This window comes from Babylonia areolata, chromosome 24, assembly GCF_041734735.1.
Source record: "Babylonia areolata isolate BAREFJ2019XMU chromosome 24, ASM4173473v1, whole genome shotgun sequence".
Classification (NCBI taxonomy): Eukaryota; Metazoa; Mollusca; class Gastropoda; order Neogastropoda; family Buccinidae; genus Babylonia; species Babylonia areolata.
Window position 1 is genome coordinate 17,337,630 of NC_134899.1, and position 17,131 is coordinate 17,354,760.

Sequence of the window (17,131 nt, forward strand, 5' to 3'; positions counted from 1 at the left end):
GTCCGGTCATGTGACCAAAATGTTCTTCTGCAGACCAATATGGAGGATGATGTGTGGCAGTCATAATAATCATATTTCGAGAGCGTGATGTGTAATGTGCTGTGTCATAAATGAACCTTTCATATAACGCACAGTAAAATATTGGCAGAAGCGGAGAAAAGTCATCCCTTTATTTCTGGACTTCAGAGGTTCAATCGTCTGTGAAACCATGGCAGAGACAGTGTATGGTACGCATATCGGAGGTGAAGAGACTCATGTAATGTCTGAGAAGGTTCAGACGTTAGCAGCTACTGTCTATAAAGAATTTGAAAAAGTCATCACTCGCTACGATGAAGATGTTGTCAAAGAATTGATGCCTTTAGTTGTTGGGATTTTGGAAAGTTTGGACGGAGCTTACGTCGAGAAGCAGGAACTAGACGTGGAGATTGAATTACTACGAGAAGATAATGAGCAGCTGCTTACTCAATATGAGAGAGAAAAACAGCTCCGGAAAGCAGCTGAACAGGTTTGTATTGAGCAGTTTTCATTTTATGCCCAAAGTAAAATTCTACACACACATGTAAATACATAATCGCAAATAACTGAAGTTATATGAGATAAATTGAAATAAAGGCATTCACTGACACACCCATTTTCATTCAATGGTCATGATCACACGTGTACACACAGACACACACACACACAGACACACACACACACACAAACTCACTCACCGAGCACTTGACAAGAATACACACATGTACTCTCACATGTACATGTATGCAAGGTGCACATTTGATAGGCTGAGTGATACAACTCGGAAAAGCTGCAGGACTGGTGGTATCCACATACATGCACTTGTATACTTAGACACGCACTCACTGATATTCATATCCATGTGCAAATAAACACACATTTCCACACATTAATTTATGGATTGCAGTGGATATTTGGAGGTAATCCCAACAATGAAACAAGGTGGATTTGAGTGTGCTACTGCCCCACCTCATTGCAGAAAGACTGTAGACTAGTAATTAATACATAATGCATAATACTCTTTTCATGTGCATGCATGCTAGCACATACACACAACACAGATGTACTAACAGTCACACACATACTGACGCATTATTATTAGTAGTATTGTTGTATAATGTAGAAATGGAATAACTTATTGAGAGAAAATCAAAATGAGTGTATGCACAGGGTACTGACAGGCTGGTCCAGATCTTTTAGTCTCAGTCTAAAAAATCCAAGTGTTGAAAAACTTGTCCTTGTCATGCATAAACACGCTCATGTGCGTGAACCCCATTTTCACATCATTTGACTAATTTTTTGAAATATTTAGTTTGCAGTTTTACATAAAATAGTGAGTCACATATTTTTTCAGGCAGCCTTTGGACTTAAGCATGACCGATTCTGGTCTTTTAGAATGAAAAACTGTGTATTGGAATTGGATACTCCCCTTCCCCGTTTTTACTATTCTCATTCAGTCCCCATAGTTAAAAAAACCAAAAAAACCCCCAAAAAACAAACAAAAAAACAACAACAAAAAAACACAAAAAAACCCATCAACCAAACAGACAAAAAACACACACAAATGAGAAAAAATGAAAACATAACACACATGTTTAAAGAAAACAGATAATAGCTGGTGAAGCTAGAAATACCTACTTTGTGCAAAATCAGTCAGACATAAATATAAACAAAAAAGTTATTTAAAATTGCTCATTGCTGGAGTGTTTTGTTTGCATTTGAAATTTGATGAATATAGAAACTCACTCACGAAGTAAAAAAATACAAACAACAACATCAACTTAACAAAACAAGAAAGAGAAACTCAGAAAGACTGGTGCCATTCTTGTGGGTTTGTGGTCTTGGTTGCTAGTTTTTTTGTTGCTAGTTTTTTTGTTGACATTTCATATAATTATAAGCTTCGGAATGTTGTGCCAGTTCTTTTCTCTGACACTAGTGACAGTATATCTTGTTGTCTTGGATTTCTTTTGTTGCTGTTCAGAAAGGAATGTGGATCTGGAAGTGGGTATGTCTTGAGGAGTGCTGCAGGCCCCTGCCAAAGAGAGGGCAGTATAACACAGCCTGGCATCACTCCAGGGTAAAAGTTGGGGTGGTGCTAGGGGCAGACAGTTACTGGTAGCACTTGGAAAATGTCAGCTGATGAGTATGCTGGAAGTGAGTGTGGAATTCCCAGTGCCATGTCAGTTTGGCAGATGACTGGTAAGAGACACTGGATCATTACAAAGAATGCCGTACATGAAAGACTGCGAACCTAGCACAGCAAGGAAATTCTGGAGAATCCACCCAACATTCATAGAGCCTCTTTCATATGCACAGTGACTTGTCAAACTTAGAGCCATTCAGTGATGCATGTGCATTAACATCATCTGAGACATACGCTTGTGTATGTATGTGCACTCACTTGCGCGCTCACGCACGCGCGCGCGGACACACATACACACACACACACACACACACACACACACACACACACACACACACACACACACAGTGTGTCTTTCTCAACTATGGCAACTCTGGATACTTAAAAAAGAAAAAAACAATAAAAGTCTCATCTTGTTCGCACAATAACAGAACTAACCAAGTTTACCAGCATACATAATGTACACTTAATGTAATAGATTACCCTGCCCTTTCCTTCCTTGCCTTGCATCACCCACTTAGCAGAAGCTTCCTGTCATGTGTGATGCCTGAGCTATGACGGCCATACTTACAGCTTTGTAAAGTTATTGTACTGGTCTTAACACTAATGGAACATTGATTGAACATCACAAGCAGCACTGTGGAGTTTCAGTAGCTGCCAGCTCACTGGCATGAAATGAAAACTTATTTTACAGAAAATATGCGCCATAACATCTGTCCCTTTGTGGGGTTGGGGGAAGGGGGTGGGGTGAATGTGGAAGTAAACAAGTGAAAGCCAGAAAATTCACAACAGTAAAATAAATGAAATTACATGAGCATGTAGGAACATAATAAGTATGTGTTTGAACAATAGACATTACATGTATTCAAAACAAAACCAAAATGTGAATAAACAATGTGAAGAAGAGGAATAGCGGAGAGAAAGCAAGAATGAGAAAATGAAACTGAAAGCAACTGGACCCTTTCCTTGTGCTTGAACATTTGAGAAAATTTAGATGATCAAAAGTGAAATTTCTGACATTGAAGTTTGGAATCAAGTGCCTTATTTTTACCATAATAAATTTATCTACAGAAGTATGAAATTCACGATTTTTTCTGGCTGTGTATAAGTTTAAACTTTAAGTTCGGTCTATCTGCTTTGCAAATTCTGCTTCAAAAATCAAACTGTAAAGTTCTTTATAAAATTTAGGTTTTGAGTCAGTAGTTATTAGCACTGCAGTGTACATTATATTGATAGTAAGAAAAGGAAATAACCCAATCCCCCCCAAAAAACACCAAAAACAGAAAAAAAGAAAGAAAAAAGCTGATTTAAGCTACATCGGACAAGTTCGTCTGAATTATGAAAGACAAAACTGACCTTGGCTTTGAGCTGCAAGCACACACACACACACACACACATCATACTATTTTAAGATCTGTTTTCAGTTACTGCATTAAAAAAAACAAACAAAAAAACAACAACCAAAAAACAGAAAACAAGTGAACGACCCATGTATTCATATGTCTTGAAAAATAATTTATCATTATGTACCGTGAAGTTAGAGTTTATGGCTTCTTCTTAAACTAAGCAAATGTATGTAATGTAGGCAGAAGCATAGCAAGCTTATTGATCAAAGGAGGACCTAATGAACACTACAACAAGTAAGACAGGAGAACTGTGTCAGACGGCTGTTGTCAGGCTGTTCATTGATTGGTATCTGAGATGCTGTTAATTTATAAAGGCTCTGAAGCTGAGCTGTGGTGGTCTGTTTGATTCTGTCACAGCTTCCTAGCAATGTTTATTATCACAATAGTGGAAATGAATTAATACTAGTCAGTAAATCTGTTTGTACAGCACTGAATATTGTGGAGAGATAAATCAATTCGCTTTCACACCAGATACCCACATGCAGAGTAACTGAAACTAAAAGAAAGGGATGAGAGGCATGTGTCTTAAGAAATAAATAAGAAATATTGCACTGTTCTCATTGGAGTGTGTGTGTGTGTGTGTGTGTGTGTGTGTGTGTGTGTGTGTGTGCGCACTTGTCACTGTTTGTGTGTGCGTGTGTGTGTGTGTGTGTGTGTGCGTGCGCACGCACGTGTGTGTGTGTGTGTGTGTGTGTGTGAGTGTGAGTGAGTGTGTGTGTTTGTGTGTGTGTGTGTTAGAGTAATAGAGATAGGTGAAATAAGAATAGTGGGTAGGTGAAACAGAACAAAGAGCTGAACTGTCCAGAGGCCACATAGGGTGATGGCATGATTGAAGAATAGGCACAACGGAAATAGGGGAATCGAACCTCCTCCATAAATACTTGCAGAAAGAAAGCTAGAGAAACTGTGGACAGAATGAGGGAGATGACTGAGCTGTTTTGGAAAGAGGGAGGTTTTAAACCCATACTTGAAAGAGTTTAGTACAGAAATTTGATGAAGTGAAAGGGCTAGCTTGTTGTTCTAAGGGTAAATTTAAAGACCAGAGACAGAAAATGCAGTGGCAATGTGGGGAAAGGGAAGTTGAGGGACAGTTTCTGTATTTAGTGAAGAGATGTCTCTTTTTATATCTGTACAAGGGAGAATTAGTAATAGTAGTTTGCTGCTTAGTTGCATCAGACACGTGTGCATATTAATTGAAATATGATAACCTACCATTTGTGGTTCTTTTATTATTAAACAAAAAATGGTGCACTGAGTTTCCAGTTCATTTTTAAGCATCAAAATGTAAGCACTGGTGTCATACATTTGATGAAAAGGAAAAAAAGCAAAAAAACAAAATAAAGATTACATGCACAAACAAAATAAAAGGCGCATATACACACACATGCAGTCATTCACTTTACTCATTTACACTGTGAGTCACAGTCACACATACAGTAATAAAAACTAATATGCACCCATTTAATGCCTACACCCACCCACCCACCCACTCACAAAGTACACTTTCACACATATAAACAGAGCCACACTTTCAGTTTCACACACATGGCAATGCAGCACAATAAATGTTAACAAGAAACAATTTTTTTAGAGCCATTTATTGATATGAGCTCACAGTCACAGTGCTTTAGACAAAATTGAACACAATTTTCAATAAAATTTTTCAAACTGAAACTAATGTAGGTCATCACTCATGCCATTCATGGTTTGAGAGGAGAAAAACATTTGTAGTGGTCAGCTGTTTTTTAAGATTACATATTAGAAAGCATTAGTTCATTTGAATTTTAAATTTCTAAAAAAAAAAGAAAAAGGATCAGCAGTCTTGCCTATTATCCATTTTTATGACAGTTTACAGAACCCCACTCATCTCCCTCACTCTCTCACTCACACACGGTCGCTCACGTTCACACACACACACACACACACACACACCATGCATAGAACAGGATTAGAATTTAAATCCAATCATGTACAGCACAAGCATTCATTTGTTGGGTCTTAAACTAAGTTAAAGTGATTTTCCCAATGGTCCCGTGCTTTCATTGACAATATTGCAATAGACTCATAGATGACAAAGAATTTGAATTGAAACATGAAAAAAAGAAAAAAAGAAGAAGAAGAAGAAGAAAAAGAAATAAAAGCTGTGGTAATTAAAATTCAGTAGCTACCAAAACTGGATGTTTTACCTGTTCTCCTCAATGTTAATACACTTGGAACTGAATGGATGAAAAAACAAACATAGAGAAAATAAACTCCTCTCCTTACTGTTAAGTTCAGGGTCTATCTAAAAAGTCAGATGCAAGTGAAAACCTTTTCAGGGAGTTGATTTAAGACTACCACAAAGCTTGGCACATATATATGTATTCAGTTTTCAAATTGCAGTTTATTACTTATTGGTTAACCCCAAAGATACAGCAAAGGTTAACAAGAAGTGTTCAAGGATAGATAGATGGTTTATATAAAGCACATGCATGAGCGTAATACTTTCACAGTATCAGTGACTATGGAACTTAGAGTAGTTACTAGTTACCAGAAATCTGGATACTGAGGTGACAGAAAACCTAAGGGTAGGACTACATGGCAGCAATCAAACAAGATGGTGAAGACCCCAAATCTTATGGAAGGAAAAATCAAGATTGTGGTCTTTGAGAATATATACAGAAGTGATCAAATTAGCTGAGGAGGTTGAGTGGTTCTAAAAGTGAAGAGACTGCTTCAGTTTGAGAAAATCATACTCAAGTTACTATCACGTATTTGTGTGGTAAACCATTGCTGTCATATGTGGTTTCTTTGATATATGAACGCTTATAAATGAAATGTGTGTGCCACCACAGAAATACCTGGAAATGGAGGATGCAGTGGAGGGAGAGAAGAAGGAACTACAGGACAAACTAGAAAGTCTGGAATCCATCGTACGCATGCTGGAGCTGAAGTCAAAAAATGCTGCTGACCATGGTATGAAATTTTAAGAAAAGTTTGTTTTCATGCAAGATCATTGATTAAAAAAAACAACAACCTGATAGATATAATTATGAATTACATTTTTGATGTTTAGTTATTCAGAAGAAAAATATTTGATATCGCATGTATTGCTCAGTGGTTAGTTTTCTTTTCAGCTCTGAGGTCTTGTAGGTTTGAATTGGATAATGTGATTTCTTGACATTGAATATTATACAAATCAGAACAAACTAAAAAACAAAAGAAAAGCAAGTATGCAATAATGGTTTTATTAATTATATAGATATTCTATTGTTTATGTGTTGTTTATATGTGTGTGCAGTAAGCCGACTGGAGGAGAAGGAAGGAGAAATGAAAAAGGAATACAGCAAACTTCATGAACGATACACTGAAGTATGTTTTTGATTTACGAATATGCGGATGTGTAGTATATGTATGTGCATGGTCGTGATGTGTCATTTTCATGTGTGTGTGTGGATGCATTTGTATATTTTTTGTGTGTGTTGAATGTTTGTGTGTGATTCAAGTAAGGTCAAGGCAGCATGGAGCACAACACTTAGGTATACATGTACTTTTGACAGCAACAGTTACAACAGCAGCCACATAGCTGCTAGAAGCACACAACTGCACGCATGTGCATGCACGCGCACACACACACACACGTGTATGTACCATATATTCAGACATATCTGGGGCAGGATTATGTGTGATGGTTTCAAATTATGCATGCTTTTTTCTTTACATTTGTTTGAATTGATTTAATTACTTGCAACAGGAATATGTTGACAAATTTCACCACATCATATATGTTTGTTTCAGTTGTTCAAAACTCACATGGATTACATGGAGCGAACCAAAATCCTCATGGGAACTGACAAGATTGCAGAATTATCAGGCACTCCACGGATGAAGTAAGTACATCTGATGATTATAAAAATCACAGATTGAGGGGGAGTCCTTTTCCCCCTTTTTTTTCAAAGCTCAGTAGAAATCACACATGGGTCATGAATTAATGAAGACTTTGTCTTTCTTGGTTTTGTCTGTCTTAAACTAAAGTTCAGACTGCCTGTAGATAAAAATATACACACAAGTTTGTCAGAATGCATGTGTTAAAATGCATAATTATAGATGTCATCTTTATGTTTTGATAATAGTGAAAGGATAAATAAAAAGAAAAAAATGAACGACACAATACGAGCACAAAGTTTCAGCAAAGCTGCTTCTTTCAAGCAAACAAAAACTGCTAAAGTGTAAAATAAGTTGACTGGCAAATATGCATCTGGAGCTAGTGGAACTTGATTGTACTTCCACATATGGAATTAGAATGGGAAATTGAATAATGTCTTTAGAAAAATATGTATTTCTCATTTTCTGGAATCAGAAGTGGAAATTTTGTAATTTCTTAAAAAAAAAAAAAACCCTTAATTTTTTGTCACTTTTTGTGCTTGTATCAGGAGTGGCTTCAACATGCCAGCACTGCGTCCTGTCAGCATGGGCCCAGGAGTGGTGTTCCACCCCCTTGAAGGGAACCGCCATGAGGGCTTTGACCTGGCATCCCCCCAGAGTGCACACGGCTCCAACGTCAGTCTGAAGAGTGAACTCAGTGATCTGGAGTCTCCCGAGAAGCATGCCAAGGAGACAGCTGGTACCAGTGACAAGGAGCAGCTGACCGACAGCATCGACGTTCTGGAGAAGTCCACTGGCACAAGTGAGGGAAACCATCCGTGTGTGTGTGTGTGTGTGTGTTTGTGTGTGTGTGTGTGTGTGTGTGTGTGTTCATGTGTTTGTGTGTGTGTGTGCTTTGTCCTTTTGTTACAAACTGGTATTTGTTTTGGGGGAATTGGTGGGACTCAGTTTCGTGTTTGAAAGGCACAGGATAGGGGGAAAAATAAGTTTGGTTTGTTAGTCACAGGGTTTTTGTTGGACAAAACCTTCCCCAGTGTGCTTCACTGAACTGACCGACAAAGATTTAATTCTGACCATGAATGTTGCAAACTAATAATGCATGCCAGTCACATGGTGTTTGGAGCGAATAGAGCTGTGGATATGTTCAGTGTTTACAACCAGTGTTTTTAACAAATCCCAAATTTAATTTGACTTTAAAAATGTGAAGAAACAGAATGAAGTCCAGGTATTCTTTGAAAAAAATAGAAAGCGAAAAAAAAAGAAGAAAAAGAAACAACTATGTAATGGGAGAGGGATGGGGGGATGGGAAGAATTGAGCTTTTGATATTTTAGTTACATTGATATTCAGTTGCTGTGTGGGTTCGATTACATTTGTTTTTTAAAGATTGATCATGTTTTATTACCCTTTATTACAATATAACATTTTGTTTGCATCAGCATTTGTTTAAACATTTATTTTTTTCAAAGCCTATAGATATGATAGATAATTGTATACTTGTTTGTAGTTTGTTTATATATGTTGTCGTTTTTCTTACCATCTATTTATATTCTGTGTCCAAGCTGTATATTTTTCAGTATAGCTTGTGTTTCTTGATTTGTTGTTGTCTTTAGCTTAAAAATTGAGAGTAGAGGAAAGGGAAATGTATACATCTGTAATACAAAAGACTGCTTGGAGTTTTTATTTCTTACATACAGTTTCATCCCTCCACCTCCTCAGTTTCCCCCCCCCCACTTCACCTTTGCTTATCTTTTTATTTTTTTAAAAAAAGTTTTGTGTTTTTCTTGATTGACTAGCATGTGTGAACAAAGAAAGTCCATGTAATCATCTCATCTTTGCGTGCGTGCGTGCATGCGTGCGTGCGTGCCTGTTTTAAATGTTGGCATTTTCTCAGCAACTGCATGTGGTATAGAAACCAACCAAATTTGACTTGATAGGAAGGCAGTCATGAATAAGGTCCTTTCAGACATTATGATGGCATAAGCAGGGGGAAAGGTCAGAGGTCAATGTCGTAAAGCTTTCTGGCTCACAAAGCTGACATCCTGTATCTAGTTTTCATCAACCTTGATAATGCCTGATCATGGCGAGAGCATGATCCATATTGAAATTGATCAGAGATCAAGATCACAACCTGATATATTGATGGAGAAAGTCGGTGGGTATAAGCGATCCAAGGAATTGCACCTGGTCTTTATCAGACTTGGTACAATGTTTGTTTATAATGAGAGCAAAAGAATGCTTTGAGAGTAAGGGTCAGTGGTCAAAGCTCAAGGCCTCATCGTGATAATGGGGAAGTATTATTGAATTCAGGTTTCTCCATTTATGTGCACAGTCATTGGCTGTAGCCAGAAATTATACATTAGCCACCCAAATATCAGGGTTAGAGGTCAGTGTCACTGTAGTGTATGATCTAATGCCAGATGCAGTTATTTTATTTTTTTTCTATTCCATAATTCCAGTTTTGGATTAGGTGGGTTTCACTTTTGAATCTTCTGGGCCTTGCTGCTTTTTATTTTGTTTCAGTTTTGGGTCATGATTTGTACTTTTCAATTTGATAGCCACATTCTCTTTCATTTCTGAAATTGCTTTGTGGGTTTAGTGGTAACAGGTTTTGCAAACGGTTTGGATAGATCTTCAGTTCCAGATAATTTTGGATCTTAAAGTTTATTTGTGCATGATGAATATGTTTTAGCCAGGTTTTAAAAGTGATTTTCACAGTACATGTGGTTTTGCATGCATATTAACAGAAGGACTTGAGTCTTTGTGATCTGACATTGGTGATAATGGAAATTGTTGCTGCATAACTGGTGTTCAGTATAGTGATTTTGAAATTTTGTAATCAATTAAAGAGGGGAAATTTTAGGTAAGAGTGCACCCTCCAAGAAGAAGATAGGGTTTTATGCGCAGTCATGTCTTTTGGTTTATTTGAAAGTTGAACAGTATATAAAATTATAAATAATCACTGTTAACTATTTCTTGAAGATATCACTTTTCTTGATCTCCTTGAAGTAAGAATCTCAGTGGTCTGCAAATTTACATTGAATTTTTCTGAAGTTCTGTTGTTATTTTTGCTTTTAGTTTTTGTTTTTCAATATTCTCCAACTCCTGGCCTAGAAGTTGTGGTAAGATAACATAAGTCATTTGATTTCAAATTGTTGAACCAGGAATAAGTGCGTTTTCAAAAATCAGTTCAATACATAAACGATTAATGGAGTAGTTTTGGAGATTTGTTGATCATATTAACAATATGGTAACAAGAAATTTGAAAAGAAAGTATTCATAGTATGCATGCAAAACTTTAGTGCTTGGGTTGGTTATTTGTTTCTTGTGTTTGAGATTGTAATTTGTTTTTCAGGTTTGTTATTAAAAAAAGAAAAAAAGAATAGAGGTCACAGTGTGCTTAATGGAAAATATATCATTCATGAGTAAACTGGAAATGTTACTCTGAGAAAGTTGTAAGATTAAAAAAATACTTCTTAGGATAAATTTTGTGTTTTAGTTTTGTGAGACATTTTGCTTCTTATTACAGTTCATCACTGTTGATTTTTGTTGATTTCTAATCACTGAATGAAACAGTCCAATGAAAAGAGACATTGTGGCCTCTCTCTTGTTTTGTCTATGTCATACTTTGGCATCTAGTGTGTGTCCCTTTGTTTCGATTTTTCCCCCACCCTCATGTTCATGCATATTTTTGTCTTTTTTTCTTCTGCTTCTGTTGCCTGCTTGCCACAGAAGTCCCAGCTGCTCCCACTGTCCCCTCCCCTCACCCACCCCCTGCCACTCACAGTGAGGGCAGCGGAAAGACTGCTCAAACCCCGCCTTCTGTAGTGAAAACAGTGACTGAAAACCGCACTGTGGCGGGTCCAGGGATGGCAATCCCTGTGCCGTCTGTAGATCAGAATCAAACTCAAGCAGAGCAGGCTTTAGGTTCCTCCGAGGCGGTGGTTATGCGACGTCAGTCTAAACCCCCCCGACCAGCGCTAAACACAATCCCTGATGAGGATGGGTTTGAGGAGGACGAATTGCCGGGTGAGTCCCTGTATTCTGCTGGGTGTGGTTTGGTGTTGCGTTTGCATTTATTGTAGTATTTCATTTTATTTTATTTAGTTTTTGTTTGCTAATATTTTTGTTATGTATATTCCGTGTCCGTCTTGTTCTAGCTTGTGTGCTTAACCTGTTGTGTCTGTTGAACAGCTGATTTGGGTAAGTTGTTGCACTGGAATGGCTTGAAGATTCCTTTTTAGATTTAAAAAAATTTTTGAATGCAGTCTTTCATGAAAGAACTTTTCCAGAATTTAGAAGCATTGAAGTTGATTGATCCTTATATGAATTATGACGCATTGTGCTTGTAGTAGTGTAGGAAAGTGTAAAGATTATCATCATTCAAATGTATATTTTATCGTTTATGTTTGATTGTGAGATCAAGATGTCGGGTCATTGATATGAATAATGTACGCCAGTTGTGTACCATAGTTAGATGAAACTAAAAATAAATTGTGTATGAACTGAGATAGAAAGGTAAGTTGAAAAGTTCATGGAGTCTTTGGGATGATTATTTGTTTGGTTGTTTTTCTGTGTTTTGTTTGAGTGACGAAATGCCAGCAAGTTTGTTTTTGGTTCTAAACCATGAAAGATATGTATGGTGTGTTCAGATTTTTCAGGAACTAAAAATGATGTGTCAAAACCTTGTTTTATGACATTGTTTTGGTCATCAGGAAAACAGATACTTCACCAGCTTTGTTATTGTTTTGGTTATCAGCAAAACAGATACTTCTTCAGCTTTGCTATCAGTATTCATGCATATCAGTTGCTCAAATTGTTTAAAATATTGAATGATCCCTTTCAAGTTGTCATATACATATATATATATATGTTTATATATATATATATATATATATATTATATGTGTGTGTGTGTGTGTGTGTGTGTGTGTGTGTGTTTGAACATCAAATACTTGGTATTTTATTGCAGGAATTATTATGCATTATACATGTTCAAGTGTTCTAATAAGGATGCCAAATCATTTTTGGAAGTGGGTGTGGGTGTGGCTTGATGTGTGGATGGAGAAAAAGAAAGCATGGGTTTTGAAGGCAGTATGTAATGTAGCTGGAGGTGTGGTCTTTCTTAGTGCAATCCCTCATGCACTGACCATAGTAAAGATAAAGAAAGATAGGGGTGAAAGATGAGGGGAGTGTGTGTGTGTGTGTGTGTGTGTGTGTGTTGGGGGGTGGGTGGGTGGTGATTGTAGGGGGTGGAGGGGTAATGGGAATGTGTAGCAGGAAGGTAGGAGGGGGGAGGGGGTACTTGATATTGAAAATGCTTATTTGTTCATTTATGTATTTTTTTCTCTCTCTTTCTCTCTGATAATCCACTTGGGTTAAATCCTGGTGAGTTGACCTCTTTCAAAACTTAGCATGAATGTTCTCTTTCACCCGTGAATTATTGTCATGACTGTTTTCTCTAACACCACCTGCATTTCTTTGATAGAGTTGCTTTCACAGGACTGCCCCGCTAATTGTTCCACAGTTAGTTGTCTCTCGATTGCTTATGTTTGAGCAGCCCTGTTTTTATTTTCTGAAGTTCTTCATATGAAGCATTGTTTACAATTGATAATTGTTTCCAATCACATTTCTTAAACAGAATTCAGACCAGTCATTTCTACCTTGCTGGTGTTTTTATTATATTTTTTTAACCCTGTCACCAACAGCTTGTGTACTACAAATTTTCTAGACCAGTTCCACAAGAACTAGTTGTAGTGAAAATTTGGACATGTCATTGAAACATTTCTGACTTTGTGTTTTGAACAGTATAAAATTTTTAGGGATGGTTTAAGATTGAATCTGCAGTAGACTAATATGATTCTGAAGTATTGTTAAAATTTGTTTACCTGATCAGAGCCTTGTCTTCCTGACCTCTGCAGCTGCTTCAAGCACATTCTTCTCTTGCATCTGTTTTGCCTCAAGACCACTCTCTGAGCATGTTTCAGAATCTGTATTACAGGTGTTGCCTGAAAAAACTGTCCATTGCCTTTATCATTGCTGTCGTAATTCATACACAGTGCAGCGACCTCTTCTGCAGTTATTTAGTCTTCTGTTGTTCTGCATTCATGATGAAGCCATTAAAAAAAAAAAAAAAAAAAAAAGAAGAAAAAGAAAATTGATAAACATTCACAAAACTGAACTGCATGAGAATCACATTTCAGTAGTGCTTTGGTACAAGTGAGAATACTTGCTCTTGGTCCACAAGGGAAGTGAACATGATGCAAATATCTTGTACCAGGAGTAGAATGAGTCCATTCTCAGTCTGCATCTGTTTAAAACCTGTTTGCTTTCACACTGAATTTTCCTGCCAGCTTTTAATCCATTGTCTTAGTTTTTGTTTGATATTTTATCTCTCTCCACCCGACTTTAGTCAACAGATCTCTGACATCAAGCATGGCTTATGCCTGTGCCTTTGATACTTGGAAGCTCAAATGTATTTTTCAGTTTTGTTTGATGTTTTCTTTGTTATGTTTTATTTGCCCTCTGTTTGTTTTTTTTGGTTTTATGGTGTTAGGAGTTTCTGAGTAGGACTTCATATATATATATATATTTTTTTTTTTGCTGAATTATCCTGGAAAATCTGTGCTTGGCAAGTCAAATGTTTAAGTCAGTATGAAGTGCATTGTTGAATTGTCGAGGAAAATCTGTGCTTGTTGAGTCAGGTTTTTTTTAACATTAGTATTGGATGCATTGCTGAATAATCCAGGACAATCTGTGCTTGTGTCAATTTTTTACAGCAGTCTCATGTCATTGTCTTCTGTCTATTGCATCTGAGGTAACTGGCTTGTGAAGTGACAATTTCAGCTTGAGTGCATGCATGCCAAGCTGCACATTTTGCTGTTTAACACAGCTTGAATGCTGGCTGGTTGTTCATTGATGTGCTACTCACTTTAAATGTAACTTATTCAGTCATTGAAATGTTCAAGCAGCAATCTGTAATGTACACGTTATGATCTGCAATAACTATCATGGTAAAGATGAGAAAAAGAAGCAAAATTTGATGATAATATGTGCAAAGTTTATGGAGAGCATTACCCTATGAACTTTTTGATTCATTTGATTTACTTTTTTTTTTTTTTTTATTACTGACATGGATAAACAGTTTTGAGCACATGTGGTTTTAAGAATCTTTTAAAAAAGAAGAGTTCAGTGCAACTTATTTGAAACAAAAGGAAAATGTTTTCATATGAAAACTATGTTTTTTATATTAAGCAGTTTCATTGATGGAAAAGGAAATGATTACAGAAGTCAAGCTTTTAGAGATAGAAAAAAAAGGAAAGAAAGAAAAAAAAGGATGCAATATTTGGCAGTCTATAGTGAAAGTGATTTTGCTGATTGAGCAAGGTAGTTTATTTTTGTTATTTTTAAGAATGATAGAAATTATTCATGATGCAACAGTAATGTTTTATGTGCTAATCACATCAATAAATCATCCAGAATTTGTACAAGACAAAAAAAGAAAAAAAAAAAGAAAGAAAAAAGAACAAAAACAAACATGTGCACACACACCACACCACACCACACCAAACAAAAATAATCCAGACCATGTACTACAACACATAAAACATCCATGTCCAAGCCCACTGAATTTGTGTTGATAAACTTGCCAAGCCCGGACACACACACAGTACAAGGAAAGGTGGAAGAAGTCGCCAGAAAGAAAAGGGACAGATGGCAGCGTGTGTAAAAGAAGAAGGAAGTGGTGTTGGGGGAAGGAAATGGATATGGACAGGAAGGTGATGGTGGTTCCTTGTGGCGGTGTTTCAGGGCTGTCGGAACCTTTACCCTGTGTTGCTGCAGTCACCACACCACCGGACCTGGATGAGTGTCACGATATGTTGGGATCCCACAGCAGCGCCAGCAAACGGAAATCAGTGTGAGTGTGTGTATGTGTGTGTATGTTAGGAGCGTGTAAGGGAGAGTGTGTGTGTGTGTGTGTGTGTGTGCGAGTAAGGGGTAGGGTTTATGGATGGGTTGATGGATATGGTAGGGTGGTGTGTATGTGTGTGTGTGTGTGTGTGTGTGTGGAGGGGTTAGGGGAATGTGTAGGGTGTAGGATGTGTGGATTGGGTAGTGTTTGTGTGTGGATAGGTTGGTGGATTTAGTTGGGTTTGTGTTTGGAAGGATGGTTGGATTGGGTAGGGTGTGTGTATGGGGATGGGTGTTTGTGTGTATATTGTGGGCGTGCGGAGGGTATAGGGGGAATGCAAGTATATATATATTGTGGGTGTGTGGAGGGTGTAGTGGTGTGTGTGTGCAGAAGGGTGGGCTGGTGGCTGTGTATTTGTGTGTGTTTGTTGTGTGTGTGTGTGTGTGTGTGTGTGTGTGTGTGTGTAAGGCAGAGAGTGTGTCCCTGTTGTCCCTGTTTCACAGTGTCCCTTTTTCCCAACGAATTGCACATGGCTTCTTCTTAGTTAAAAATCTTGAGGGTCCTTAGGACTCTTATGACATAATTCTAAGGGGTCCTACACTATTTCCAGAGGATCGCATTGATGCTGCACATTCTAATAAAGTCTTCATTGCTATGTACATGCAAAGGCAGGTATACTTTCTAGTCTAAATCATCAAAGTTTCTGGCCCAAGTAGTGGACACATGCTTGAAGACATGTTTCTTGTATTTTCATGGAAACTGAGAAAAAAGGAATTATAGGAAGGGGAGGAAAGGGGGTGCTTTTGGTAGGTGAAGGGAAGCAGCTCTTCTTTGTGTAGTTGCAGCAGACAATTGTAAAGAAGCTCCAGTTACATGATCTTCACTCGTGTGTGTTTTGTTCGTTGCAGGCGTAATGACAATTCTATATTTGACGAACTGTCAGTGCAAGGCACGGATATGATCGCTGAAGTGGATTTTGGGGCTGACATCACAGGTTAGTGGGTCATGCTGGTGTGCCTTGTGTCCTGTGTGTGTTGTGAATGCCATGTTGGTGTCGTTCTTATCTTACACAGGCATTACAGGGGTGGTACACTTTGACACGTTGGAAACATGGGGGGTTTGTAGTGTGATTCGTATACAGTGGTGGGAAAGTTAGAGCACTGTATTTGATTTCTTATTGCCTTTCAGGCTGAGGTCTTCATGGTGACTTGTGTTGGTTCCAGAGAATGTTGGCATCTTGATTTTTGATTGCACGTTGTTATTTCTTTATGTAAGGATTTTACAACATTGTATCTGGACCGCCGTGAAGTTTTAGAGTGAATGAATTTGCAGCGAATCCTTAGTATCCTGGAGTCAGGTTTAGTCTGCCGAGACGCTCACATGAGTTGAATTTGTTGAAAGAAAACAAGGAATGCTACGAAGCCAGATAGATAGGTTTTGCATTGTGATGGGTATGTGCTGGATCATGGATTTGTTGCATGGCATAAAGTACCAGCTTGTGAGGATGGTGTGGAAATACACAATTAACAGCATTAACTTATCTCACTGTAACGACCAATACCTTGTCATATTTGAACTGTGGGGGCTTGGTGCCAATGATCTTGTTGATGTAAACTAAAGACTTTACAGTGTAAGTGCCAAAGGCAGATGGACTTTGCTGGCGAAACGACAGCTGAAGAAATGTGAAGGATTGAATGACAAATGCATGACCTCCAAAAGCAAACTTCATTTCAATCTCAAACTAGATAAAAAATCAAAAGTAGGTTTAGTGGCATGGATTCAAATAAACTGTAT

The 17,131-nt window shown here is 37.6% G+C and overlaps 1 protein-coding gene across 18 annotated transcripts in view; it reads left to right on the forward strand.

The window, feature by feature from the left end:
- Nucleotides 1-35: 35 nt before the first annotated feature.
- LOC143299177 (C-Jun-amino-terminal kinase-interacting protein 4-like) overlaps nt 36-17,131 on the forward strand; it is a 128,276-nt gene continuing 111,180 nt past the window's right edge. For 15 of the 18 annotated variants that reach the window (XM_076612333.1, XM_076612319.1, XM_076612321.1 and 12 more), the window contains exons 1-8: nt 36-505; nt 6,399-6,519; nt 6,845-6,915; nt 7,342-7,433; nt 7,977-8,230; nt 11,159-11,455; nt 15,235-15,343; nt 16,246-16,331. In XM_076612333.1, the coding sequence (XP_076468448.1) occupies nt 209-505; nt 6,399-6,519; nt 6,845-6,915; nt 7,342-7,433; nt 7,977-8,230; nt 11,159-11,455; nt 15,235-15,343; nt 16,246-16,331 (1,327 nt within the window). In that variant the 5' untranslated portion in view covers nt 36-208. The remainder of the gene's footprint in view (nt 506-6,398; nt 6,520-6,844; nt 6,916-7,341; nt 7,434-7,976; nt 8,231-11,158; nt 11,456-15,234; nt 15,344-16,245; nt 16,332-17,131) is intronic. The other 3 variants (XM_076612325.1, XM_076612338.1, XM_076612339.1) reach the window with 3 other exon arrangements.